This window comes from Meleagris gallopavo, chromosome 1 (assembly GCF_905368555.1).
Source record: "Meleagris gallopavo chromosome 1, MGAL_WU_HG_1.1, whole genome shotgun sequence".
NCBI classification, from domain to species: domain Eukaryota; kingdom Metazoa; phylum Chordata; class Aves; order Galliformes; family Phasianidae; genus Meleagris; species Meleagris gallopavo.
In genome coordinates, this window is record NC_139404.1 from 24,789,862 (window position 1) to 24,816,386 (window position 26,525).

General features: G+C 39.0%; 1 protein-coding gene across 2 annotated transcripts; it reads right to left on the reverse strand.

The window, feature by feature from the left end:
• Positions 1–26,525, reverse strand: TES (testin LIM domain protein). 2 transcript variants are annotated; one of them, XM_003201978.5, is made up of 7 exons: positions 26,289–26,525; positions 14,439–14,524; positions 5,909–6,161; positions 4,418–4,753; positions 2,849–3,064; positions 2,142–2,300; positions 1–1,540 (listed from the first exon to the last, which is right to left on the reverse strand). In XM_003201978.5, exons 1-7 carry the CDS (start codon positions 26,313–26,315, stop codon positions 1,349–1,351), a joined length of 1,269 nt encoding a protein of 422 aa, XP_003202026.1. In that variant the 5' UTR covers positions 26,316–26,525; the 3' UTR covers positions 1–1,348. The 2 variants fall into 2 exon arrangements, with proteins under 2 accessions (XP_003202026.1, XP_031409101.1); XM_031553241.2 differs by lacking the exon at positions 26,289–26,525 and adding an exon at positions 15,091–15,167.

Below are 26,525 nucleotides of genomic sequence, written 5' to 3' on the forward strand. Positions count from 1 at the left end.
TTTAAGTGAGCAATACCAATGTTTATTTGTAAGTGTTACAACATCCAGCATCATAAAACTTAAAGCTGAACATAAAACTTGCATAGTTTTTTTTTTTTTTTTTTGAGGTTAAAGATGATCCATTCCATCTTAAGCATAGAGATAGCTAACAAGTCTCACTGTAGATCTATAATCCTTAGGGGGAGGAAAAGACAACACACCACAGGAATCCATTTATTTGGATTATCTAATAAGCAAAGGTAATACTTAGGGGGTGAACTTTTTATTCAAAAACTGGAAGCCTTCTAGTTGAGACTTCTTTCTGCTTTGGTTAAGAACACACAATTCAAAAGCCTAAGTACAAACTTTTTGCAGTATGACTTACTTGGAAAAGCATATGGTACCCCTGAGCCGTGTTCCTCTGACAGAAGGCACAATATGCAAAAAAGAACATTCATGAGAAGCAGAAGCCAGATCCACAAATTGTAGTGGATTTGTATTTTTTTTTAATTTGGGTAGAATGACCCCTTAGATTTTTCTCCACCATCATCCCTCCTCTGCAAAAACAAACAAACAAAAGCAACCACAAAGCCAAACCAAACCAAAAAGTCACAAAAGATAGAAGCAAAAGAAACCCTTGCAAAGTAACTTCAATATTCATAAAATGAAAACTTCTGCACATGAAAAGCAGTAGGAAGAAACATGAGATAAACCAGTTTTTCAGTGGTGCAGGTACTTTACAAACTAGATGTGAGAGTAGTTTCTATTTCTCAACAACCCATGTGTCAACCAGGAGCAAAAAAACCTACATGCAGCTTTAAAAACAAACAACAACAAAAAAAAACCCACAAAAACTTAATTCTCCCTGCCTACTTGAGGGTTTAGTGAACAAAACTGTATGTGGCAGTAAAGCTGATCATCTTGTCTAAAGTGCTTGATGAAAGCAGGGAAACAGACATAAATAACTTGTCAAACTGAAAGTGGAAAAGCTACTTGATTGTATAAGAAAAAAAAAAAAAAACGGAGCACATTCACATTTTCTTCCACTACAAAGAACACAGTGAAAAGATCCTTCATAGTGAAGAGTTCCCTTGAAGCGTATAGAGTTCATAACATACTTTTTTCCTACAGTTCTGGGATATGAAGACACTTGATGTAAGACTCAGAAACAAAATCCCAAAGAATAAAACATTACAGCTAAGGAATCAAGATTACAGAACGTGAATTAGTCATTAAAAAAAAAAAAATCTTTGGGAAAATGCTCATTAGTACTTTCCATAACCTTAAATGCCACAATTCTACATATTTTACAGTAGAAATGCAAGAGCCTTTGGAACAGAGCAATGCTTAGTTTTGTGCGCGTCATTCCTTAAGACATCATCTTCTTCTTACATTCCACTGAGCAAAAGACCATCCCTTCCACTGGCATAAACTTCTGGCCAATTAAACACTTGCTACAACAGGAACACAAGAAACACTCCTGTGTAGCATGCCAGTTGAAGTTGTTGTAGGTTACACGCTGAACTTCTGGATCTATAGCATTATGACAGCCTTGGCAGATCTATTAGGAAAAGAGACAAACACAAAGAAGTAACTTAAATGAAGAAGGAACATCCTCTCTACAATTCCAACACAAGCTCACAGTCTTAGATGTTTTCAAAGAATACTGACAAGTGTCAAAAGAAGCCTATGAAATAAGTTTTCAGGTTTTGATTTTTCCTTCATTTTATAAGTAGAGTTTCTGACCAAAATGCAGCTGAGGAAATAATGAAAATGTGCATGTGAAGTCAGATTAACTTGAGATAATTCTGATGATTCCCAATGCACAAATCAGGATATGAGCTTGTTATCAATATGTACCTATGCATTATTACAAATCAGTTACATGTATATTTTCCTGTGCGTTGGCAGGTATAAAGGCGTGCTAACGAATTAAGGGTTACTAGAAAGTCTTGAACTGAATTCATCTTGAGCTCTGGTTACCAAAAGTTATTGTTTGCTCTCAAAGCTTCTTTCAAAGTGAAAGAGAGCTGATCAGCTTGGACCTACACACGTACTCAATTTACACTCTTCAGATACTCCCACTCTGGGAAAAAGGTAAGAGTTCCATGCTCTTCAATTTCCCTTCCTTCACAACACCAACATGTCAGTGAGGATCTTACCGCAGCATGTTTCTTCACATAGCATGGTCTGCAGACAGGCTTGTCATTCACCATGACATAGATTTCTCCAGCCAAAACACAATCGCAATCAAAACAGCAGAAGTGTTTCAGATGCCAGTTTTGACCTTCTGCTTGAGTATATTCATTGCTGAATATTAGCTATGAGGAAAACACACAAACATTAATAGTAAACTATTTGAATAGTACTTCCTGATGATATTTTGTAATTTCTTAGGAACTGCTGGTATTCCACACCTTCAAATGACTTCAACAAAAATGGAAGTATTTACTTGTATCACTATTTTCCAAGGTCTCCATTCCCATTACGAAACAGTAAGATGCCAGAGACATCAGGCAGGCTGTTCGCTCTACATTGCTGAAAACGTAATTTAGTGAGGTGCTCCCCCTAGCGTCCTTCCTGAGGAAACAACTGCATAACTGAAGACTTTATAGAACAACTTACACTCAGGTATTACACACATATCCTACTCTCCTGTGGACTGCACAAACCCCCACCAAATCCAAGACAAACTACGGAACCTCTTGAATGTGAAATGTCCACATACATCTCAGTTCTTTCCAATTACGATCAGCTAAAACTAATGAACAGATGTCATATCTCTGCATTGAAATATTTCACTACGATTATACTAACTTTTTGGGATCACAAACTTGTGCATTAAAACAAAGGTCTGGCTATTTCCTACCTCATCACATCCAGCACAGCGGGGCTTTTCACTATCACAATAATGTCTTCCACAGTACAGGTTGCCATTCTTCCAGAAATAGATCATGTCTACTAGAAGTTCGCTGCAGGTACAACAGACAAAACAAGCTGGGTGCCACAATTTGTCATATCCTGCACGTTCTGCATAGACAGCTGGGTCACCTTCTTTCATGTTCAGCTTGCAGCGATAGCAGGACTGGAAAGAGGTTTTACAGATTAAGTAAATCTTTGAAGAATGTTTATAGCAGTTACATAAACATTTATTTAAACCACCTGCCCGTAATGAAACTACAGTATTAATTTTCATCCAGTATCAGATAAAGTGACATATCACAGGACAGCAATTGTCACACCAAGCAATTCAAGATTATACATATTTACTGACTACATTAATGCTACTTAAATGGATTACAGTATTTTGCAGTATTCACATTCTTGAACTACCATCCAACACTTCGAAAAATCCAACAGACAAAACTCATGTTATGTTCTATGAGCATCACATACTCAAGAATAAGGAGCCTCCATCAAACCAACTAGTCTAAACCAGTATACTGACAAAAGTATGGCTGAGTATTTACAGATTGTGAGAGAAAAGTTACGTGTCACTTGCAAAATCCCCAGCCTAGGCAGCTAAGAGAGAAAGCAAAGTCCTTCTTTATTAAATGTAAAACTTGTATTCTGCTAAATACCCAGTTCTCTGTTACTCATCTTTTAATTGTGGCAAAATAGATTTTTAACAACAAAAAACTCATGAAGACAACTATTATAGGTAGACTTACATTAGTAGTGGGGATCTGATTTTATTTTTTAAAAATCAGATTTAAAAAAAAAACTTTCTTCAGAGAAAGTGAATTTCTACTCTGTAGTTACAGGAATACACACTTTCAGGTTCTGTCTGAATCACTACATACAAGAAAATTTAGAGAACGAAGACTCAGAACTGATGGGCAGAAATAAATAGGAACAATCCTTTTTGTTGAGCTGTTACAAGATGGAAATCAGATGTCAAAGGGGAAAAAAAAAAATCTGATTATGAAAAAAGGCTACTCAAAACAACAGTTACATGGCTTAGCTTGTTGGAGATAGGAGGAAGAGGTGTTACTTTATTATTTCTTAGTATTACTTAGTTTTCAATGCAATTTGACAACTGGACAATTTTGATTCTTTCCTAGGAAAGACAAAATAGTTGACCACAATTAAAATTAAACTAAAGTCTTCAAGAAGGGAAAAGTGTAGCATTCAGACTGTAAGATTACACAACCTCTTCATTATTTGGTAGAAGCCATCCTGACATAAAATATATCCAAGCTAACTTTTTTTTGTTATGAACATAAGTCATCTTGGAAGCTATTTGCACCAGCGTACTGTTGAGAACTAGGAGTTCTGAGCAGACATTAACAATGTTTTCCAATTTCTCCTCTTTCATCCCCTCCCCAGATGTTCACTATTTCAAATGAACAAACATGTTCATTGAGTTAAAATGACCAAAGGGAATACTCAGATGGAAGACTATCTTCTTGTTTTATCTTTTCTTTCTTATACTTACATACTGAGATGCCTTCTGATCTGCTGACTTGTCCTCCATTGCTCCTACAGCAGCTGAGGTACTTCTGTCCCCACTGTTCACGTTATTCTTGTCAGTAGCTTTAGTTTCCAGCTCACCAGGGAGCTTGACATCTCCTACACCAAGTGCTTCATTTTTGTACTTCTTCACAAATTGTTCCATCTGTTTAACTTCATTGGGGGATAGCTCATGGCATTTTGAAGGATCCTGGTCGTGAGCAGGCAGCTGCTTAGCCAACTGCTTCTTCCTGTACTGAGCGCCTTCTGAGCCAGCAACGGGCTGTTTCTCCTTTGGTAGCATCTGCATATACTGTCTAGCCTAAATCAGGCAGAATTAGATATCAGATTCCGTTTCTATTATAGACCTATCCTTTTAAGCAAACAAGTGATTAAAATCATCTCTACTGTTGCTAGCGACAGACAAACTTGTCAAAAACAAGGTTCTTTATTCATAACATTAATGTCCTGAAGCACAGTAGACAAAAAAAAAATATAGCAGAAACATTAATTGGCTTCTTCCCAGAGTAAGAGACAGGCTCCCTTTTGAGCTATTTCTGACATATACAGTATACAGAGTTAATACTTTTCAGAGTAAACAACAATTGTTTTACATAGCACCTTGCCTCTTCAAAACTGTCTAGAAGTATGGATCACCAGTACAGCTTTAAGAAGTACAAGCTGGAATAGCTTTCCTGAGCCATACTGCCCATTGCAGACCTAGTTCTAAGAAAAAAAAGCTCTTATTTTAATAAAGAAAGGACAAATGTAAAAATGAAAATGCTAACTGAATATTAAGTAATGGTCAGTTTGGCTGCACAAGGTTTGACTCATTCACTGAAAAAGGTTATTTAGAGAGGCAAGTCAGAAATAACTCAATTCCTGCAAGGATTACACAACACTACAGTACAGTAAGTTAACAACAAAAGGTTGAAAAGCGAAGCAGAAATCCTCAGAAGGCTATCTACCATCCCATCTACTTGAGCTGCAAACATACTGAACGAGAGCTCTTCCGAGATGTCAACACTGAACTTGCTCTTACCATATACAGTAAAAGACATATGCAATTCTGGGTGTTTCCCTTAACTTTAAACTGTGACAACAAATTGTACTGTGTGCATTTCTGTGTATGCGACTCTAAGCACACACTCTGCACATTTTTCAAAGTTTACTGAAGAAGGTAGATTAGAGAAATTGCACTTCAGGGATGTAAGAGTTAAGAGTTATCTACTATTAAAACAAAAAGTCAATCTCATTTCCTCAGTTCTCAAGAAGTTCCAGAGAAACACAGATTTCTGCAAGACTGCACAGGCAAGACTCGCTAAAAACATCCACCATAATTTTAGTTTTGAGAAGGAGGAAAACTTTATGTACACTCAGAGGAATAACAAGAGGGAGATTTGTTGTTGTACTAAGCTGTGCTTTATATCTCATCAATCTTGCCTTGAACATGAAGGAAGAAGAGAGTCTGACTTACAAGTGTCTGATTCTGAACAGGAGGAGCCCACTCATAGGTCACAGTGTTGATGGATATGTTCTTCTTGGCTGGCACTGGATTAGTCAGTATCATTACGTTACGTTTATACATGGGAATGCCATCATTTTTCAGCTTTGCAATAAGAGTTGTATATTTTGTATCTTCAAAGAGTTTCCCCACTTTCCTGTCTTCTTCATTGCTTGTGAGGACATCGTGCTCTTCCTGGCCACATTTGCAGTTGCGGCATATTTTTCTGAAATTCATGGAAACAGTAAAGAATTATAGTCTCAGCTAAAACCTACACCTCCCCTTAGTGGCATGTGTAGTAACAATATCAGCAAGAACTCAAAACCTTTGAACAGATCAGATATAAGTTTTCCTGAAATTTGTCAAATATCTTTGGAGGATATTCTTTATTCTATCATTTATTCACTGAGATTAGGATCGATGTATAATACCATACTATGAATGTATTAATGCATTAATGTGGTTGGCTGCTGTGTCATTCCTTCAGTTACATCACTCCATACGTATCCATACGTATCCGGTTTATTGTGGGTAGTCACATATGACCCATGCCTCAAGCACATCAATATGATCCCCAGCAATTGTTTATTTGCACCCTTATTTTTTTTTTTCAGGTCCTCTTTGAATATTACACACACTACTATTTCTCCATTTGCATGATATACGGTTACCACAGGGTTACTATCAACTGCAAAAAAGTATTTCTTAGTAAGTAAAATAAATACACAGAGAACAGAACATGGTGCAAGTTCAGCATTTCAAAGAGAAGGTGAAAGAAGAGTGACTTGCTTATATGGAGAAAATATTTCTGACATCTCTGAACAAAGTCAGAGGTACTCTGGTACATGCTGTACAGAGAATTTTCACAGCAGCCTTAAAAGGTATCACTTACTCCGATAGAGGGAAGTATTCTTTCACTCACAATAAAATACATTTGAATTCCTTTGATGAAGGCACATTAGATAGCCATTTATTACATTAAGCATAACTAAACAGTTCACTTTTAATAAGCAGAACCTTGGATTAGCTGCTCTGATTCTCTATTTATTAATGGCTTTCCCAGCGCTTCCATTTGAGCACGGTATAAGGAAATTAGTGAAGTTGGATGTTAACTAATGGTTCTCTTTATATATGAAAAGAACAGATCAACCTTCTGGATGCCTCTTGGAAATGGATAGAAATGAACAACATTTTACCCAATTATTTACTCTTCACATAGTGAATAACATAAGACTGCTATCTATAAACCACTTCTCAACTCTGCTTACTGGAAACCATGTAAGACTCACAATGTTTGGCAACTCGCTGTCTGAAGCCTTGAAAACAAGATAAGTACCTTACCATAAAGCATGTAATGAGTGCATATTTGGAATGAGCCATGATTACAGAAAGCCCAGTAGGTATTGGAAAAGGGAGGAAGAGGAAGACATGCCTATAAGGTCAGGTGAACTGATGCACAGCCATCCTCAAAATTATCCAGTATATTGTAAGTATACTCCATGATCATTTTAGTGTGTGATTGGATGAAAACCTGGTCATCTGATAAAACAGCAGCCATAGTTTCCTGAGTTATAAATCCCACTCCAAACAAAAACAGTCGATTTTGCTATCTACTACAGAAGATCCTATTTTTGAAGGCTTAGTTCATTATTACATCAGTGATGAACAGAGCTCTATGCCCCCACAGAGTTCTACACCCCATGCAACTTGAACAACAGTTTACCAGACATTTTCTTCACTTTTTCCACTTATGCCTTTAGCAATAAGCAGTGTGTTGCAGTCTTGTTTCTTGATAGTATGTGCTCTACCAGCACAGGTGGCTGAACAGACATCTCCAGGTAAACTGCACACTCAGCAAGTGTAATGTAATCTTGCTGTCCAGAACTATTCTGATTGCAAAACAGAACTCATTGATAACAATTCACGTGGTTGTACTGGCTGTGTGATCACAATGGCAGCATGGCAGCCTCTCTAGTTTTCCCTACTCCACACAGCCTTCATCTACAGTGGCACAGCAATGACATCCTGCAAAGATCAGAGCTATCCCCAACAAGTTCTGGAGGAATTCTTCCCCCTGGATTTTTACAGGTGTTGGAAGAACCACAAGGGTTTTACTCATATGGCATATTTACTTTCTATTAGAGTTCTGAGATCCTGTTTCTGTTCCCAGCTAGGAGAACACCATGACTTAATTGCTTTTATCTTCAGTCCCATGTTGAAGAATTGGCATGACTCAGTAGTTTCAGTATTCTTGAGAGATTGTGTATAATCTTGATAAACAGATGAACAAACCCATACAAAAAATGAAAATACGTAATTTACCTTCAGGTACTTCCTGGGTCCCACTGTGAAAACTGGCATTAAACTACCATAGCTTAAACTTGAATTGAGAAGAAAAAGCATTATCTTTATGCTTGCTGAACTTGTTCCTCTTCATGCTTACTCGAGAAATTGACTGTGAACATTTCATTCTAATGTTATTTCCTCACTCTTTGAAGGAACCAATGAATGACTCCTTGTTCTATGGGCAGTTTGCAAGAAGCTGTAAATGTGATTGTTCGGGATTAGAATTTGTGGATAAATCTCCAAATGCAGGAACAAATAATCCAGGAAGAGCATCCTGACTCATAACTGATGTCAGTCTATTATATTAAGCTACAGGAAAATCCCCAAGACTGCTGCCATCTCCCCTGCTCTCCAAGGCTCCACTGAATCTCTGACACACAGAGACATTGTACACTGCTAAAAGCCAAAAAAGGTTTCCTGTTCAGATTTATAATCCCTTTTATTGATTAATTCTTAGCCCTAAATGTCAACTGGATATCTTTTACATATACAAGTCTTAGCACAAAGTACTGCTTACAATTCAGTCCTACTTTCTCCCTCTGAGATGCAGTATCAGTCTTGATCATCTGTCACAGTCTCTGGTGTTCCCTTTGCCTACGATAGAGTTATCTTTCTTAAGTTACTATATCACATTACCTCGAACCCTTCATTACACTTCACAAGTCCGTCTGATAACTGACAGTTTTTTTTAGTTTTAATGATCTCACATGCTGGAACAGCCAATTGTTTCTTTATACAGACTTACATTTATCTCTTGTGGCCCTACCCAGAAGACAGGCAGCGACACCATTCTCTTCAATTATTCTGTCAGTGGATGATAACAGTATAAGCATAGGAAAAGAAAATATATTTTTTCTTTAACTTGAGGGCATTCAGCAGAATCTGTATTAATTGAGATGTTAGAGGTTCCTGAGAGCTGTGGACACAAACAGGACTTTAGCAAAGGACAGAAGTGTTCCCCAGTCCAATCTTAGCACTTGGGAAGCTTTCCTTCTCCAAAACATGGTACATAAGGAGGAAGCTTAAGAGTTGTGGAATTAAAAGCGATATCATTGTACAATACAGATTTAGTGGACTATGTCTTGCTTCTAGGTCTTGGGTGGGTAGAAAGGAAAATAGATTCCATATTCTCTCCTTGTCTCCTAGGCTCATGAATTCCCATGTCACAGCTTTCTGCTACCTACAAGGCTCCTTCTAAGAAGCATCACTCATCCTCCTGCTATTTTAGTTTTTATGTTACAGAGAAGAATAATAATTCAGATCATGACCCTTTCTACGCTGGCTTTGAAGCATGAGAAAGAAGCATGTGCAAGCCCAGAGAAACTCTCAACAAGCACCTGGCAACTCTTGAGGCTTTGTTCTTCACACAAAAACAAACAAACTCAACTCTTTTGGTTCTTCCTTCTGGTATGCTATCCTGCTATTAATACAGCTGCAGTAATTGTAAATGCAGTTAGTACTGTGCCTCAGTTCTCACCTGACAGCCTTAGTATCAGAGGATGTTAAAACAAGTTCCCTCTGCTTTTCAGGGGTTGTATCTGTGCCAAGAAGCCAGCTGCTCATAATTGTCAATCCCAAGCTTAAGATTCTCATCTCCAGAAGCTTTAACATTTTGGCAATTATAACTTCCCAGTACATGACTAAAACATCAGAGCCTTTCTTCCTACTTTTAAGATCTGATTTCTGTTCCACAACTCCCTCTAGTGGGAAATACATTCCCAAAGAACAAATTTTATATATATACATCTGAACTTAGAAGACCCTGCTCCTTGTTTATGCTGAATCCAGATGGAAACATAATTCTGAAGACAATTTTAAAAGCTAAAGTTATTGCAGAATCACAGAATGACCAGGGTTGAAAGGGACTTCAAGGATCATTGATCTCCAACCCCCCTGTCACATGCAGGACCACCAACCTCCCCATTTAATACTGGACCAGGCTGCCCAGGGCCCCATCCAATCAGGCCTTGAACACCTCTAGGGATGGGGCATCCACAACCTCTCTGGGCAGCCTGTTCCAGCACCTCACCACTCTCTCTGTGAAGAACTTGCCCCTGACATTCAACCTAAATCTTCCCTCCCTCAACTTAAAACCATTTCCCCTTGTCCTGCAGTTATCTACCCTTTCCAAAAGTTGATTCCCCTCCTGTTTGTAGGCTCCCTTTAGGTACTGAAAGGCTGCAATGAAGTCACCCTGCAGCCTTCTTTTCTCCAGGCTGAACAAGCCCAGCTCCCTCAGCCTGTCTTCATAGGGAGGTGCTCCAGTCCCCTGATCATCTTCGTGGCTCTCTTCTGAATCCTCTCCAACAGCTCTGTCTTTCTTGTACTGGGGGCTCCAGACCTGGATACAGTACTCCAGATGGGGCCTCACAGGAGCAGAGTAGAGGGGGACAATCACCTCCCTGTCCCTGCTGGCCACCCCTCTTCTGATGGAGCCCAGGATACCATTTGCTTTCTAAGCTGCAAAAGCACACTGCTGGCTCATGTTACGTTTTTCATCTACCAAGACTCCCAGGTCCTTCTCTGCAGGGCTGCTCTCAAGGACCGCTCCTTCCAGTCTTATGGATGCCTGGGATTCCTCCAGCCCAAGTGCAAAACCTTGCACTTTGCTGTGTTGAACCTCATCAGGTTCACCCAGGCCCACCTTTTTAGCCTGTCAAGGTTATTAGCACACACATAAAGCAGGTAATCTTACTTTAAACCTTTGCAGACTGCAACTTCCATTTTTCTGACTTGTAGGCAGGCCACAACACTGAGGCTTTAAGAATTTGTACATTTGGGAACAAGTTTTACGAAAAGCTTCTTTTTCTGCCACCTCAGAAGATATATTTGCCAAACACTAACAGTACAGAAAAAGATGGTGTAAGAAGCTCTGTGTAAAACACTGTTACTAGACTGGTATATTCGGATATTTTTTGGTGCACTCTCCAGTCTGACCTGCCAAAGGCAGCACTGATGCTCCCCTGTGCAGAAACAGAGAAATTGCACCTAGTTCTTAAAGATACACAGTTTTCACGTACAGAAGAGAGAACTAAATAGTCTACTGAAGCACTTTAGCTCCATCCACCAGAGGGCAGAGTCACCCTGACACCAAAGCAACGTACAGCACTGCTTCTGTCTCAGCTGCTGCATTATGTCTGGCTGGCATGGAATTAACTTGACTTAGAGTACCCCTATGGTGCTGTGTTTTGGATTCATGAATAAAGATACTGTTGATAGCACTTACTATTGCTGAGCAGTGCTTGCACTTTATTTCACACTCTGCCTCTCCCTTACAAGTCAGATTGGAGAAGACAGTTGACTCCAGTTGGCCAGAGGGATATCCCATACCGTACAAAATCATACTTAGCAAAAACAGTGGGTGTAGCAAATGAAGGCAGTCTTCTGGTTTCCAAAGTAGCCATTGCTTACACACTGTCTAAGGATCATGGGAAATGGTGAGTGACTGCCTTGTATCAGTTCCTTCCCCCTCACCTTTCCTGCAGCTATTGAACTGCCTTCATCTTGGCCCACAACCATTTTCACTTCAGTTTTTCCTGTTCTTTCCCCTACACCAATGTGAAGGAAACAGCAAAGGAGTAGCTGTGTGGGTGCATGGCTGTGGACTGGGGTCAACCCACCACAGCAATTCTTTCCAATCTTAACACCCATCTTTTGAAGATGCATAAAAGGTAAAATTAGTGACAAAATTTGAACCAACTTTGATAATTGATATTATAGAGATAATATTCTATTCAATTCTACTAGCATGTATTGATTTAAAATAAATTTTCAGATTAAGAATAACATGGCTAAGTTGCCCTGGTTTGACTAGGATAAAGTCAATTTTCTTTATAGAGGCTAACATGGTGTCTTCTGGATTTAGGATGAGAATAATGTAAGTAACACATTGATGCTTTATCTGTTGCTGAACTGTCTTTGCACAGAGCCAAGGACTTTTCAGTTTCTCACGCTGCCCTGCCAGCAATGGGGCTGACGGTGCACAAGGAGCCAGGAGGGAATAGATCCAGGACAGCTGATCTGAAGAGATCAAAGGGATATTCTACACCACATAGCATCAAGCAGAAGTATAAAACTGGGGGGGAAAGGGTCAGGATGTAGCCAGCAGAACAGAAGTAAAACAGTAAGTATTCAGACAGGTGAACAAACACTCAGAATCCATCCATCCATTCCTCTTTCTGTTCCAGTGATGAACTCCTGAGATGTCTATACATGCAAAATGTACTACTGAACTTTTCCTTTAAGAACTTCTTATACAACTAATTTCAGACTTCACATTCACACCCTCCATGTGTCCAGAAACAGACCTAGTGGAGAAAAAGCTATATTCCAACCTGTTCTAGAATTGCCTTAATTGCCAACATTTCATCTCTTAATATGTTACATTTGTCTGACACCTAGAGGAAGTATTTTTCTTGGCCACCTTGCTGCTTGGACTATCCTATATCTTCTCAACTCTTAAATTATAACTTCAATCCGAACTAAACAGACACTGTTTCACATCATCTTACTTGCTCTTTAATGCACTGCCATCTACAGGCTCTCTTTAGGAGACAGTGTCCTGATGAGCTGTTTATTTAGAACCTACCATGATGAGCCATAACTGCAGGAGCAGCACAGTAAAAGGAGTATTAAAGAAAAGCACACACACAAAAAAATCTTTAAATAAACACCCACAAGCAGCTACATTCCAGTTTGGCAAATAAGCTTATTTATGTATTGCTTCAGACATTTCTTTTTATCCTTAATTTTTTTTTTGAAGAATAGGTTAGGAAATAGGTCTCAGCAGTGGGAACTAAGAATAAGAGAGGACAAAAAGAAGAAATTATTTGGTCTCATCTTCTTCTTTCCTCCCAACATATAATTTCACTACCAAGCTGGCCCTAAAAGGTCTTTCTCTTCAGTAGTAAGAAACATAATTTTCCTGTAAGCACAGAAACAATATATTTACTCCTGCAAGACTTGTGCTCAGTTTCACTGAATCACCTATACACATTAACTGTTCTGTTACCTCTACATGAACCTTCCCAGAATCTTCTCATAAATTATTTGTTTCTTATGTCTTTAGGTACCAGATTTATCTACCAGCGTATTACCATTCCTTGTTTCAGGTTATTATTTGTAAGTTGCTTCCATAGTTACATATTGCAGATATATAACTGAATTATAACCTCATCAATTTATAGCAAGTTTCTGCTGTGGGCTGCCTGGTTACTTTCTAAACCATGTCACAGCTGCACTCAAGTACTCTGAGATAGATGCAATATCTCTTAGGCCTTATCTGAACCTGATACCACTCTAGCTGAGTTGTATAAAGACCAGAATTAAAATCCATCATGAAATCCTACCATAGACACAGTTATGACTGTAGCTAAATAGCATTGGGGAAAGGCTTTAGTTAGGTTGCCAGTGCTAGTGCTACTATCAGTCATTTATCTTTATCTTTCACAGACTTTTCCCTTCAAGAGGTTTTTTATTATTCGTTTTTATTTTTAACATCAGAATCTCTAAGCTACTACTTTACATTCAGCCAGTATGAACTGTGAACTGAGCAACTCAGAACTATTTGTTAAGGTTTCAGTAACACAAAGAAGGGAATAGGACTTTTCTGTCAAAGTAACAGCACCGACCTCTCAACAGTCTACTTGCTGCAACTATCATCAGTCCTCACTAGATCAGGAGCAGTGAATGGTTCAAGGCAAAGAAATATTTATTTTTTGTTGAAACATAACACAGCTCCCTCCTTACAGATGTACACAAAGTTTCAGCTTCTTTTCAACAGAGATAATTTTACCTAAAATCTCAGATCAAAGCTAATGTATTTGATCAGAAGTTGAGAAAGCATTTTATTACTGAGAGGAAGCACTCTTAGAAAATAGAGAATATTTCTCTTAGAAAATAGAGATGTTTTCAAATCTACTTCAACCATTTATTAAACTAAAGTGAATGCTTCAATAGAAGTAGTACCATGGACTTCAGTGCAGATAAAATGTATACTCATACGCAATTACCTACTTAGTTGTTGCAGTGCTGCTGAGAAACTCATCCTCAACATGAACACTGGATCTTTAAAGCATCTGAATAGTTTAATGGAAAAAGAAAAAGCCCAGTACTTGCACATTTACATGTAAGTGTCAAGGTGTGTTGAATCACTTACCTCCAAAAATGAAGCTCGAATCCTTCACACTTATCTTTGCATTTTAAGCAGGGGGCACCAAATCCTTGTTCATGGCCCAAGCCCATCTGTTTAAAGATCAAGAAGAAAACCATTGTCAGCAGAATTACACTGCATGAATGATCTCACTGCTTGCTTTATTACATACAACCCACAACTAAAACAGAACATTAAGCATTTGACTCAGCCAACATCAGGACAATGTTTTAGCTTCCAGTTACCCTGTCTTTGTATTTAGAGAAGTGACACTGTCTGCACAAGCTTGTTTGTAGGACTGACCTAGCAGCAGAAAGCCTTAACCAAGACCAAGTTGTTTTTTTTTAAGTTTGTTTTTGTGTATATAACATGCCTGCAGACTTCAAAGGGGCAAGCAGACTTTACAGCTCTGTCTGTAGCTGTGAAACCACAGTGTGAAGCTGTAAAACCTCAAGTCCAAGCTAAAAGGTATTTAATCCAACTGTCAGGACAAAGTCATCTACAGTGTATGACTTGACAAAATACAGAAGATAAAGAAATAAACAGACTCTACTTTGATATCAATAGCATGAGCATCAGATAGAAATGAAGAAAACATTTAAGTGATTAGAATAATATTTTTGAAACTACTCTGACAGTGATGGAAACCAGAACGTACCTTTTATAACTGTGTTTCAGCTGAACTAATACCAGCTTACTTTCCAAGGAGAAAGACAAACAGCAGTTAGTGAGAACGACGACCATAAATGATACACAGCGTTTCACTATGCAGTAATTAAAAGGACACACAATCAATTTATAACACAAGTAATTTGAGAGAATACAAAAACCAGAGCATTAACAGAGGCCAAATATTCGCACAGTATATCGATGTATTAGCACATTTAAGTGAGCAGCACCTGAAAGTTTGAGGTGAGAAACAGACATCAAGCAACATAACTTATGCATCTAAATAATATACTAAATTTCAGATGCCTCATTCCAGCTCTCTAAACCTTTGTGACCACTGTTAAATCAACTGTGGTCACAGCTGAGTGCACAGCCTGTTGCCCATACAGAGGGTAACTCATGCCCATACTCCCACCCATTGCTCCCAGGCACATGAGGAACACATCCAGCAGGCTGTGAGCATACTCTTTGAGAGGGAAAGTAATCACGATGGAGACAGCTCAATTTCAGTCCGACATAATTTACCACGAAAGAAAACAAAAAACAAAAGATAGAAGATGGTAAGTTCTAGTACTAATCTTAGTTCCGCCAACAGTAATACAATGCAAGCATTAATTAAATGTGGTGATGCAAGCTTTTTCATAATGAAATTGTAGTTTAATCTGCAAGGATATAAGCAGTTCATCTTTCCACTTGCTTCTGTCTAAAGTGAAGGAACATATTACTTGCAAGCCATTTACTCAAGACAGCACATGAAAAAATGCCACAGCTGCTATTTCAATCATTTTATATTTGAAGGATCACTGCCTTTGGAGCAATAAGACTACCATGAGAAAACTACAAGCCTTCCTGCAAATAATTATTTGGGAAGAAGTTGCATTTTAGCAGCTATCCAGCTACTGCTTGCAAGTGCAAAGACGAATAGAGAGATGTGAAATTATTTATTTCTTTCATGTGAAAGGAAAAGAATACAAGCCAGTGATGATCATGCTTATATCTATAAGCCTAATGGCTCAAGACGTTCACACAGTAGATGAGCTAACCTGAAGCCAGATCAGTAGACCCCTAAAATAAACATAGGTTGAGAAAAGTGCCCACAGGAACCTAGTGAGGTTCAAGAGATCCAAGTGCAAGGTGCTGTACTTGGGTTGGAAACAAGAAAAAAAGAAGAGAAGGCTATGGGGAAACTCATTGCAGCCTTCCAGTGTTTGAAAAGGGGCTTATAAACAGTAGGGAGACTGACTGTTCACGCAGTCTGACAGGGATAAGACAAGGGGGAACAGTTTCAAACTAAGAGAGGAAAGAATTAGGTTAAATGTTAGGCAGAAATTATTTACTCAGGGGGTGGTGAGGCCCTGGCACAGCTGCTCAGAGATGTTGTGGATGCACCATCTCTGGAGGCACTCAAGGCCAGGTTGGATGGAGCCCTGAGCAGCCCTGATTTAGTGGCTGACAACTCTGCCCATGGCAGAGAAGTTGGAACTAGATGATCTTTAAAGTCCTTTCTAATCCAAGCCATTCTATGGGTTTACGATTACTTTAAAGATGAAATAGTTATTTTTCCTAACTATATATATTTTTTGGTCTATATTGGATATGTATAGAACAAAATGTTGGCTTTGACATTCTCTAAGAAAGAAACTAAAGCAACAATTGTTGCTGTTTTATTTTCAGGATAGTTTTTTTTTTTTTCTTTTTTAAAAACATCCTTGAGGAGTGCTTAATTTGAAGTGTGCTTGCAATTGCCTCTCAAGAACACAAAGAAAATAATTCATTCTCTTCAGCTGCTACTCCAAACCAGCAGTACTTTCTTATGCTTTTTTTTTTTAATTTTATTTTTAAAGGGAGAGGGCAGAACACTACTTTATTGCAGTGTTATAAGGCACAGAAACCTAGGATCACTAGTGTATGAAGAGTTACTGTGCAGTATACCTAGAACTGGCCTTAACATTTCAAGAACTCCCAAAACACAACCAAATACAAACAAGAGAAAGAATGGCTCTCACAAGCAAATACACTATTCCCAAACCTCCTAACATTTAAGGGTCTTTCAGGCTAAAAACAAGTAGAGATAATTTGTTGAGCACCACAAGATTCTCCTCAAGTGCTCCACTCAAAATACACTCCCTATCCCAACTGACTTGACAGTAACCAGACATCCTACTTGCACTGTCATCATTCTCAACACTGATTTCTTCAGTGACGTAGGATTTTACATTCCCTCCCCAGTAAAATAAAGCACATCAAGGATAAGTTTATGCAACTTGAGGCAAATAAACTGAATTAGTAAATAAGACACATTCGTTCTGATACACATTCTTCAGTTGGCTGAAAAGTAAAAGAGAAGGATGGTCTTGTTCATGTGGCCTGGTCATCTTATAGATGTCTAGCTTGAAAATAATAGGCACACTCAGAACTGAATCAGATGTTATGCCATATTCACTCTCAGCCTCTGCCTTTGTTCTGAGTGAGAAACTAGGTAAACACGTGCCAAAAATATTAAGGATATAAAACAGCATTTGCAGACACAGCGTTTTGAGTCTGGCTGCACCTAACAGTGAATGTTAAATACAGTGCCATAACAGGATCTGTTTCAGTGGTAAGGAAGCATCAGTCCCAGAAGCGAGCGTTGTTTTCCAGTTGCTGATTCTGCTGTAACTCAGGAAAGCACCTAAAACGCAGCGTGCTTCATCTCTGTTGCTTGCCTATGTTTATTCCCCAGGCCTTCCTACAGACATAACTGGTGCTGAGATAGAAGACCCAGCAATGCAGTGAGCTGAGCACACACTAGAAGGGGAATGTGCATCCAAGTACAGGATAAAAATCAATTTTCCCCATAAATGGAATCATGAGAGAAGTGGCCCAGATAGGTCAACTGAAATTCTGCCAGAAAGAGATTTCTGTGTGCCTACTGCCATTAATTTTCATTTTACAGAAAAAGCTATCTAAAACCATCTGGTATGACTAACACAGCCAATATGGATTTAAATAGCCCGAGTATGGAAAATGATATAAATATGACTGAGATCATGATTAAATAGTTCTCAAGGGTAAAGAATTTTAAATGGTTGCAGCAGAGTGAGAATTACTAGAGTTTGCCCTCCTTCAGACCATGCTGGAATCTAGTATGAAAAGTTGGCTAACTTTAGAAGAGCCACTTGTAGAAGCTTATTGTTGTCTTAAAAATTTAAATGGTCCAATTTGAATATCTGATAGCTTGCCTGGATGAGTAAAAGAAATATTGCAGTTACTATAAATTAGTATAAGTCTGGATTAGAACAAGTGTTTATGATCAACTTCATAATTATGATCAAATTGAAAATGACCAAGAATTAAAGTCCAAGAGATCCTCTTTCCTAATCCTATTAAGTTAAACCCTCTAGGAAATGCTTAAGTCTGGCTTCTTTTTAAAATGATACTTAAATACAAATTATGAAATTATACGTAATAGATTTCAAAGAGTGTAGGCCAACAATATCTCCTGATATGGGATGCTACAGAATAATCATAGACAGAAGCGGATCACGATGAAGTGGTAGTTGGCCAGTTTAAGCCTATGGACTGATAGAAATCAAAATACATTTCACCAGCTATGGTTTCTCCTATGTGGAGAAATACTGATAAGCTGTATAATAAATTTGTTCCTATTTTGAATGAACTGTGCTACAGTGCTGGCAAAAAAAATAATAGTGATGAATGGAGAATTATCTTCTGGTAGTTAGAACAATGTAATGCTACAAAACCTCAAGATTACTGTTGATAATCACAGGGAAAAAAAGAGCCCTAAGAAATCTTGAGTGAATTAAAATGAAATCTCACAGCAGTAATTTTCAAAGCTTGCTTTTAATGATGATAGATGATTTAAAGTTGAAAGGGCTCTCTGGAGGTTGTCCAGCTACCCAGAAAGAACAGGTGCAGCTAAATCAGATTTGGCAGAAACCTTGTCCATTTTGCACATTCAACAACCTACTACAGTGCTGGACCACAGACAGGAGTTAATCTGTCTGATCAGAATTTCACACTGTGCATCTTCTGTCTACTGTCTCGTATTATAACTGCATGATGCCTAGAGTCCAATTTTCCTCCCACTAATTAGCTAGGTACAAAAGGTACCAAGAAACTGGAAGCCTTCATTTTTGTAATTACTATTTAACAGTCAACATACCCATGACAAATACAGCCCTCAAAAAAACACTAGTTGCACAGAAATTCTTGCCTACTAAAAGAGGAACCACTGAGATGCAATGATAAGAAGAGAGGAAGCTCTTAAAAAAAAAAAAAAGAAAAAAAAAAAAAAAGGAGAAGCTCAACTTGATGTTTCTCCCACAGACTTTCTTGTACATCCTGGTGTAGGATGTCTTTTGGTGAGTCTCACCAAAAGAGCAAGCTAAGGGCTTGCTTCCTCACCCTTCCTCTCCCCATGAAGGGACTCCTGCATTACCTGGCAGGTGATCCAATTCATCTTTCAGCTTGCCAGGTATAGTGTAGCACAATACCCATACCTACATCTGCTGAATAGAATTCCACTGCTGGGGACCTATCTGAATTTGAAAGGCTGTGGCTATACAGTGAGAAAGCTATCAGTATTGCACAGGGTTAAGGAATTTTCACTGTTCTTTTGCAGATCTTTCTCCCGTGTCTCTCAACATTCCAAGAACAGAAACAACTTCTGCTAAAGCCATTCTTGAGTTTACTGTAACATACCAGGGCTCCTCTGGTCTGAAGATTACTGGGCTATTAACTCATTTGGATATTAGTGGGGAACAAAACAAAACACACAACAGAAAAAAAAAAAAGTACAGCATAACAGATGATGTCTTTAACAGATTCTAATGTAGTTTAGAAACTTCCAGAAAATGTCAAGGTCAAGCATGGGGGTGGAAAGGAAAGAGAACAAAACTGATTTAAGAAGAAATTGTATGTGCTGTGCGTGCTTTATTGCTGAGACCTAATCTTGTGTTACTGAATTCTATATGTGCAGGTGACTTCTCTGGTTGGGAAACAAACTGGAATTTGAAATAGATTAAAGCATTTAATGTAATTATTAAGTTTTTAAAGTTTATTTCTTATAATTCCAGAATGGAGCAGGAAGAAACACAAATACATTTATATCCAAGCTCCCTCATAAGGCTTCTATGAACACTGTATGAGAACAGAGAAAGATCTCTAGTGAAGAGAAATACTGCATAGACCATCCTATACTTGTTATTTAACGTACCTGATTTTAATTGATGGCAAAATCTGTTGCAGCTTTTCTTTAAGCATGCATTTAGATCTATGGAAAAGCTGACGAGGATTATGAAGCAAAAGCTCTTGTAAGGAAGAATATTTGCACAGGAAGAGGGATGCCAAAAAGTGCCTGCATCCAAGAAACATATTTGAAAGATAATCTGAGCAGGACAAACATAAGGATAAATCAAGGAACTACAGCAGATTATGACAGCACACAAGTACTAGGAATTTATTTTATTGTGATGCCTTCACTAAATATCAAACAGCTCAGAATATAAATATTTAAAGCACTACTACAGTCTACTGTCAGAAAACTAACAGGTATTAAAGACCTCAGCACAAGTGGAGTTTTTTTCCCCCACAAAGTCCTGTATGATGCTAACAAAGTTTCAGTGGGGTTCATACACACTGTAACACTGTCTCTAAAAACCCTACACTACAGTAGGGTTTATAGTAGAGTACCATCCACAGGGTTTACACTACAGTATCATCCATCACCCAGTGCTGCCAAGGCAAACTAAGAGTTACTGTCCTTTCTCTGTTGCTCTTCCTGGAAGGCCTGGGCTTACATGTATAGGTCACCAGGAAAAGCTAATCCAACACAAGAACTCAAGTAAGCACTGCCTCTTACTTCCAGTTTTATAGTTGAATGGCTTACGACAACATGTATAACAAGAAATGTTGAGCCTTTTCAAGCTGCCCACAAAGAACTTATGGTAGGCAGACAGTTTTGCTGTTATCATGCACATGGACAGGTGCAACAAAGTACCAGGATTACTTTACAGACATTCCATGGTAGAAGAGTCCCTGTGACCAAGCAAGAGCCTTTCATTTGATAACACACACAACCTGCAGGTCACGGGCCAGCCAACTTTCCTAAAGATTAATCAAAGTTATTTCAAGTCTATCAAGTCCAGCTCCTCCCAACAACCTGCTTTAAAACGGACATACTTAAGATAGATCTGCCATTTTGCTTAGGATAATCAAAGATTATCGATAATATGATACATGTGTGTTTTGCCTTTAAAACTGTGCTTTTGCTCTGCATCTTCTAATATGCTTTTTAGACCTGCAAGTCTACATACTTATTAGAAGCTTTAGTCTTGCAAGAAAATGGGTTTTATTGTTTTTCCTCCTCTCTTTTACCTCCCTGGGCCCAAGCCAGGGCATTCACAAGCAGCAGCAAGATGCCTCAGACCAAAAGCAAGGCACAAAGAGGGAGGAAGACAATAACAGACCAGATGCACACAGAGCAGTGCCTGAAGCACAGTTACATTTAACACGATGTTGGATGGGTGCAACAGATACCATCTTATTCTTTTAACCACATCTAAGACCCAAAATAACAAGCAAATAAGCTTTCTGTGTTCACAGCCCTGCTCTCCAGAACCTAGAAGAGCCTCACTAACTCTTCATGGCAGCAGCAGATGTACACACACAATATAATATATACATGGTTATGGATGTGATTTGTGTATCTATTCCAAATATATCTTGCTGTATCTGTTAGAATTCATAATGTGTATTTTACATCTACCTCACACCACTTGGAAGCTTTGCATTTGCTAGGATGAAATCACCGATTTGCCGAACTTATTCACTCATGTGAAAGGAATGCAATGCATTTTTAGCTACTTCTACCAAGAAAGTTTCACTCCTGATGGTGACTCACTAGTTGCCATTGTTATCATTTTACCTAGAGGAAAGAAAATGCTTCTTTTTTCCAGGAACACATACAGAAAAAGCTCTTCGTGCCTTTAATGGCATAAGATTGTAACAAAAAACAAGTCATTGATTAATACTCTGTTCACAGTTATGCCAGCTGAAGAAAGTTTTACCTAATCTCAGAAGTTATGCACTTCTACACTACTTCCTTGGCTTACTACCCAGGCATGTCATTATATTTTATGGTCAAATACCCAGGGAATACTTTCACCACAGAAGAAAAAAAAAGTTTAATTTAGCGTTGCTTTCTTTGCAAACCTGATAGCCACAAATGACAAGAAAAGGAATAAATGTGAAAGGCATTCCAGGCAACAAATCATATCTATATAATATTCTCACTCCTCTCCCCAAGAAGTTTGAAGGTAAAGAAAAACCTAAAACAAACAAACAAAAAAACCCAGAACAAGCATAAAATGCACAAAAAAACCCACCAAGAACACAACAGAATGCACTTCATTTATTTAAGAAACTTAACTAGTTCTTCTCACATCTTCATATGTGGTTTTGTACTTCTTGCAGCCAAATCAATCTTACTGTGTGTGAATCTTGAATCTCCTTGTTTTACCATACGTAAGGAAAACAAACAAACAAAAAGAACCCCACCTCTCCTATCATGGGTTTCCACAGCAGTAACACCAAAACAAACAGTAAAGAGTGATGTAAGCAGGAAGCATAGCCCAACAAACATGACTAAATCATGCTAAAAGATGAGAAAGTTGACTTTGCTCCTAAGTGAATAGTGAATAAAGTATTCTTATCAGAGGGCAGTACAGTTGTTAACTTAATGATGTCTACAGATCTGTTTTCTTCCCATTGTAACAGAACAAACCAAGCCTCATGCACAATGAAAATCATGCAGACACTCCACACTTGAGGCCTTTTCCCCCAAACTCCTTTGCCCTCTTCCCAGCACAAGGTTCCTTTTACAAAGCAAGTATTATTCTGTGAAAGCTTATACAGAACAGACTCAGTGCTAGCCACTTATTCTCCCTAACAGAACACAAGACCATGCTGCCAGCAGGACTGTACAAAACATGTCTGCTGCCTAGTGATTCATTTTAAGAAGATCACTGAGGTGAAAGACAGGAATGAAATCCAGACTGTTTGTTCTAACAGTCTCTAATAAGGCATTAAATATCCATTTTTCCTATTCTCCCCAAAGTAAAATTCAAGAACACAAGGCATATTGTATTTGGAAGAATTTAGTGATCTGTTTGTTCCACAAGTACTTTTCAAGCTAGAGTTACATTTCTTAGGATTCAACTCTGTTGTGCAAGCACTATATATGAAAAAGCTGTTTTCACAATCCTCAAATGCAACAGTAGATCTACCTCCTTCTAAGAAGGACGGGAAAAAAGTACAGTTAGCCTTTATAGAGGAAAGGAAGTGAGAGTATAACAGTAAGGAATTGGGCTTATTGTTGGCATTGTTAAAAAACAAAGAGTTTGAGCTCAAACAATTGTGTCCCTAGATTCATCACAGCAAAACACGTAAGAAACGTATGGTACATAGGGTTGCTGTTTTGCTCTCACTAAACAGCAGAAATATGATCTACTAGCTGCTATGAATCTGAAACAACGGGTCTGAAAATGCGGTGGATGAGGCAGCAGTTCTTCCTGCAGAAGAACAGGTAGATTGCTTCAATCATAATGGCCTTCTGCTAGAGGGGAAGCAACTCCTGTCAGATGAACTATATAGGATTATTAAGTTTTGAAGAAAAAAAAAAATCTGATGTGAACACTGAAAACAGACTTTCCTGAGACTTTTGCAAGCATGTTTTTTGGTACAAAATCTGATTTGCAGGTATAAACACGCTATTCATATATCTACCTGTGTTTTTCTCCAGTACGTCAGCCCCTTGAAAGCTACTTGCAGTTGTCCAAAGAGCCAGCATCTATGTTCACAAGTGTATAATGGACTCTGGAACTCCTGACACTTTGAGAAATCTTAGGAATGCCACACTGGAAACTTTTTTTTTTTTTTTTTTTTTTTTTTTTTTAAGAAGCAGAAATGAGTCTCATTTTATTATCCTGTTTTAAGTTAACAACTGCAGGAGGGCAAAGAAGTTGTTCTACACAGTCAGTTGATGGTCTGAAACTCCATAATGAATTAATTTCCCTCTTTTCTACTCAATCTGGGGGGTAGCCAATTTTTAAACTCAGATTTTTGAGTTTAGAACAGTAGCAGAGCAGCAATCTAATTGGTAACAGCGTGGCAACTCCTGCCTCCTTGCTTGAATCTTGATATTTCCAATCTTGATATTTCCAATCCACCAGACAGGTCCAGTTGTTCAGTAATTTGTGCTTATTTAGGTCCCAATGAATGGTAGAAGTTAATACACAATAAGAATTAAGCACACAGATTTTGTTAAAGATGACATTTCTGTCCAAGGTGCAGGGCAGGAAAAAAAAAAAAGGTGAGGACAGCAACCTACTGCAGGTGACAAAGAAGTCTGATGGGACCATGTCCACAAGGACAGATTTCTCTCAAAGCACTTCATGGGCCTTCATAAACTTGACTGAAAACTTCCCAGAATTTTCTCTCACCTTCCAAGAAAGGAAGAAAATTTAGGGAATCAGGTTTCAAATAGGAATTAGAAGACCTAGGTTAAAGACACTGCATAGTTGACGTGAACTATTATTCATACATTCCTTCCATACAAAATCTGAAGAAGCTCTGATTAAGTAAATAACAGGGGTCAAAAAAGAAAGAATTTATTACAGGACATACCATTATGATAACAAAGCTTCCCCATTCGTCCTGGCTCTGACTTGTAACTGTTCTCCTGGAAAAGGGATCTCAACTAAACCATAAGAGGGAAAGAGCATAAGGAGAGGTGAACATGGGAGAGGAGGGAAATAAAGAGGTTTTCTGAGCACATATATATATATATATAAGAAATTCACAAAATGAGAAGCTCTTTATTAATACTGTTAAGAGATGCCATATGATGTAGAGCTTAACAGAATAGAAAACACAAATTAATTCCTACAAACAGCTTCCTTGGTTTCTATTGTTGTACCAGCTATCACATCTGTTTGGCTAGATTCTGAAAAACCTTCAGGAATTTTTGAAGTGGATGAAAAAGAAGGGTGAAACACGACTGAAAAAAAAGAGAAGAGACAAACTTACAATACGTATAGATGTCCAACAATTACGTTACAATTCAAAGCATATGTTCAGCTGCTACAAGCTTCTCCAATCCAAAACTCCAACAGTAGAATCTCATCAATACTTCATAGCACATACTTATTCTCTTTTCAGACAGAGAAGTTCTGAGAAGGAACGCTGTATTTCCCACATTAGTGCTACTGGAGTTCCAACAACTTCCAATGAACAAGCTTGGTCGTGCCACCACACAGAGAAAGTTGTAACTCAAGGCTAACCTGCTTCAGTGGGATTCAGTCCTGAGGGGACCGATAGCCTTGCATGCTTTACAGCTACTTTGGCATCTGAGCCAGTTCCTAGCTTGTAATTTGAAAAAGTTCAAGTGTGCATACATACATACATACATACACACACACATATACATATATGCATGTGCACATGCACACTTTAAAACAAGGTACTACACTTCAGTGTAACAACTCAGAAACACAGATCACCCACATCTGTAAACCACAGATCTCTAAAGTGTTCTAATACAAGGCTTCTACTTCCACAGTACCTGTTCTGAGACTACTTGATGAAGTTCTTACAAACAGAGCAGCCATGTAGGCACGGCACGTAACTGACAAGACCACAAGAAGTGAGGATGAGGGGTGTGTCCAGCAGGAGCTCAGTCCTACACACGTAGTTTCAAACAGCAAGTTTCAGAAGGGGATCCAAACAGCCAGGTTACTTACCAGTTTCTGTAACTTGCCATTCGCTGCCTGCCCACCTACCTTCTTCCACCAGGAGGGAAGCCCGTTCAAGAGCTGACGGGCAGCACGACACTAAAGCGCTAGTCACACAGCGCTCGGATGAACGCTCCAAATAGCGTACGTAGGCTTCGCACACACAGGGACCTTACACCTGGGCACGACCACCGGGGGGACGCACACGATTTCACACTGGAGGCGGTAACGCCCACAGGACTGGGGCTGCGGGCTGCCCCAGCCTCACCCCTTTCCCTCACCCCTTTCCCTCTGCCCTTCCCCTCTTCCCACAGACGGAGCGAGGCAGTGCCGCTCCAGGCGCTGGGAGCCGCTCCGAGCGGCAGGTAACCGAGCAGTCAGCGCCCGACCTCACCTTTTTCACTTTGCTTTCCAAGTCCATGCCGGACACAAAGCTCGGGACGCAGTTCGAAGTGGCAAACAACTCCTGACCGGTGACCCGGCGCCGGTGCGAGACGGCTGAGGCGCGGGCGCTGCGCCGAGGCGAAAGTGCCGGCGCCGCCCTTCGCACTCCGCCGCGGCGCTCAAACTTCCGCTGCCCTGCGGCGGTCGCCGCAGCCGAACAAAGGCGGCATGGCAGCCAATCCCCGCC

Bases quoted from the DNA above. Each gene is read 5' to 3' on its own strand.
- TES (XM_003201978.5), bottom strand. From the start codon at position 26,315: ATGGACTTGGAAAGCAAAGTGAAAAAG. The intron at 14,525-26,288 runs GTGAGGTCGGGC...ATCTTTAAACAG, and splicing joins TGGAAAGCAAAGTGAAAAAG to ATGGGCTTGGGCCATGAACA. The intron at 1,541-2,141 runs GTAAGATCCTCA...TTTTCCTAATAG, and splicing joins ATGTGAAGAAACATGCTGCG to ATCTGCCAAGGCTGTCATAA.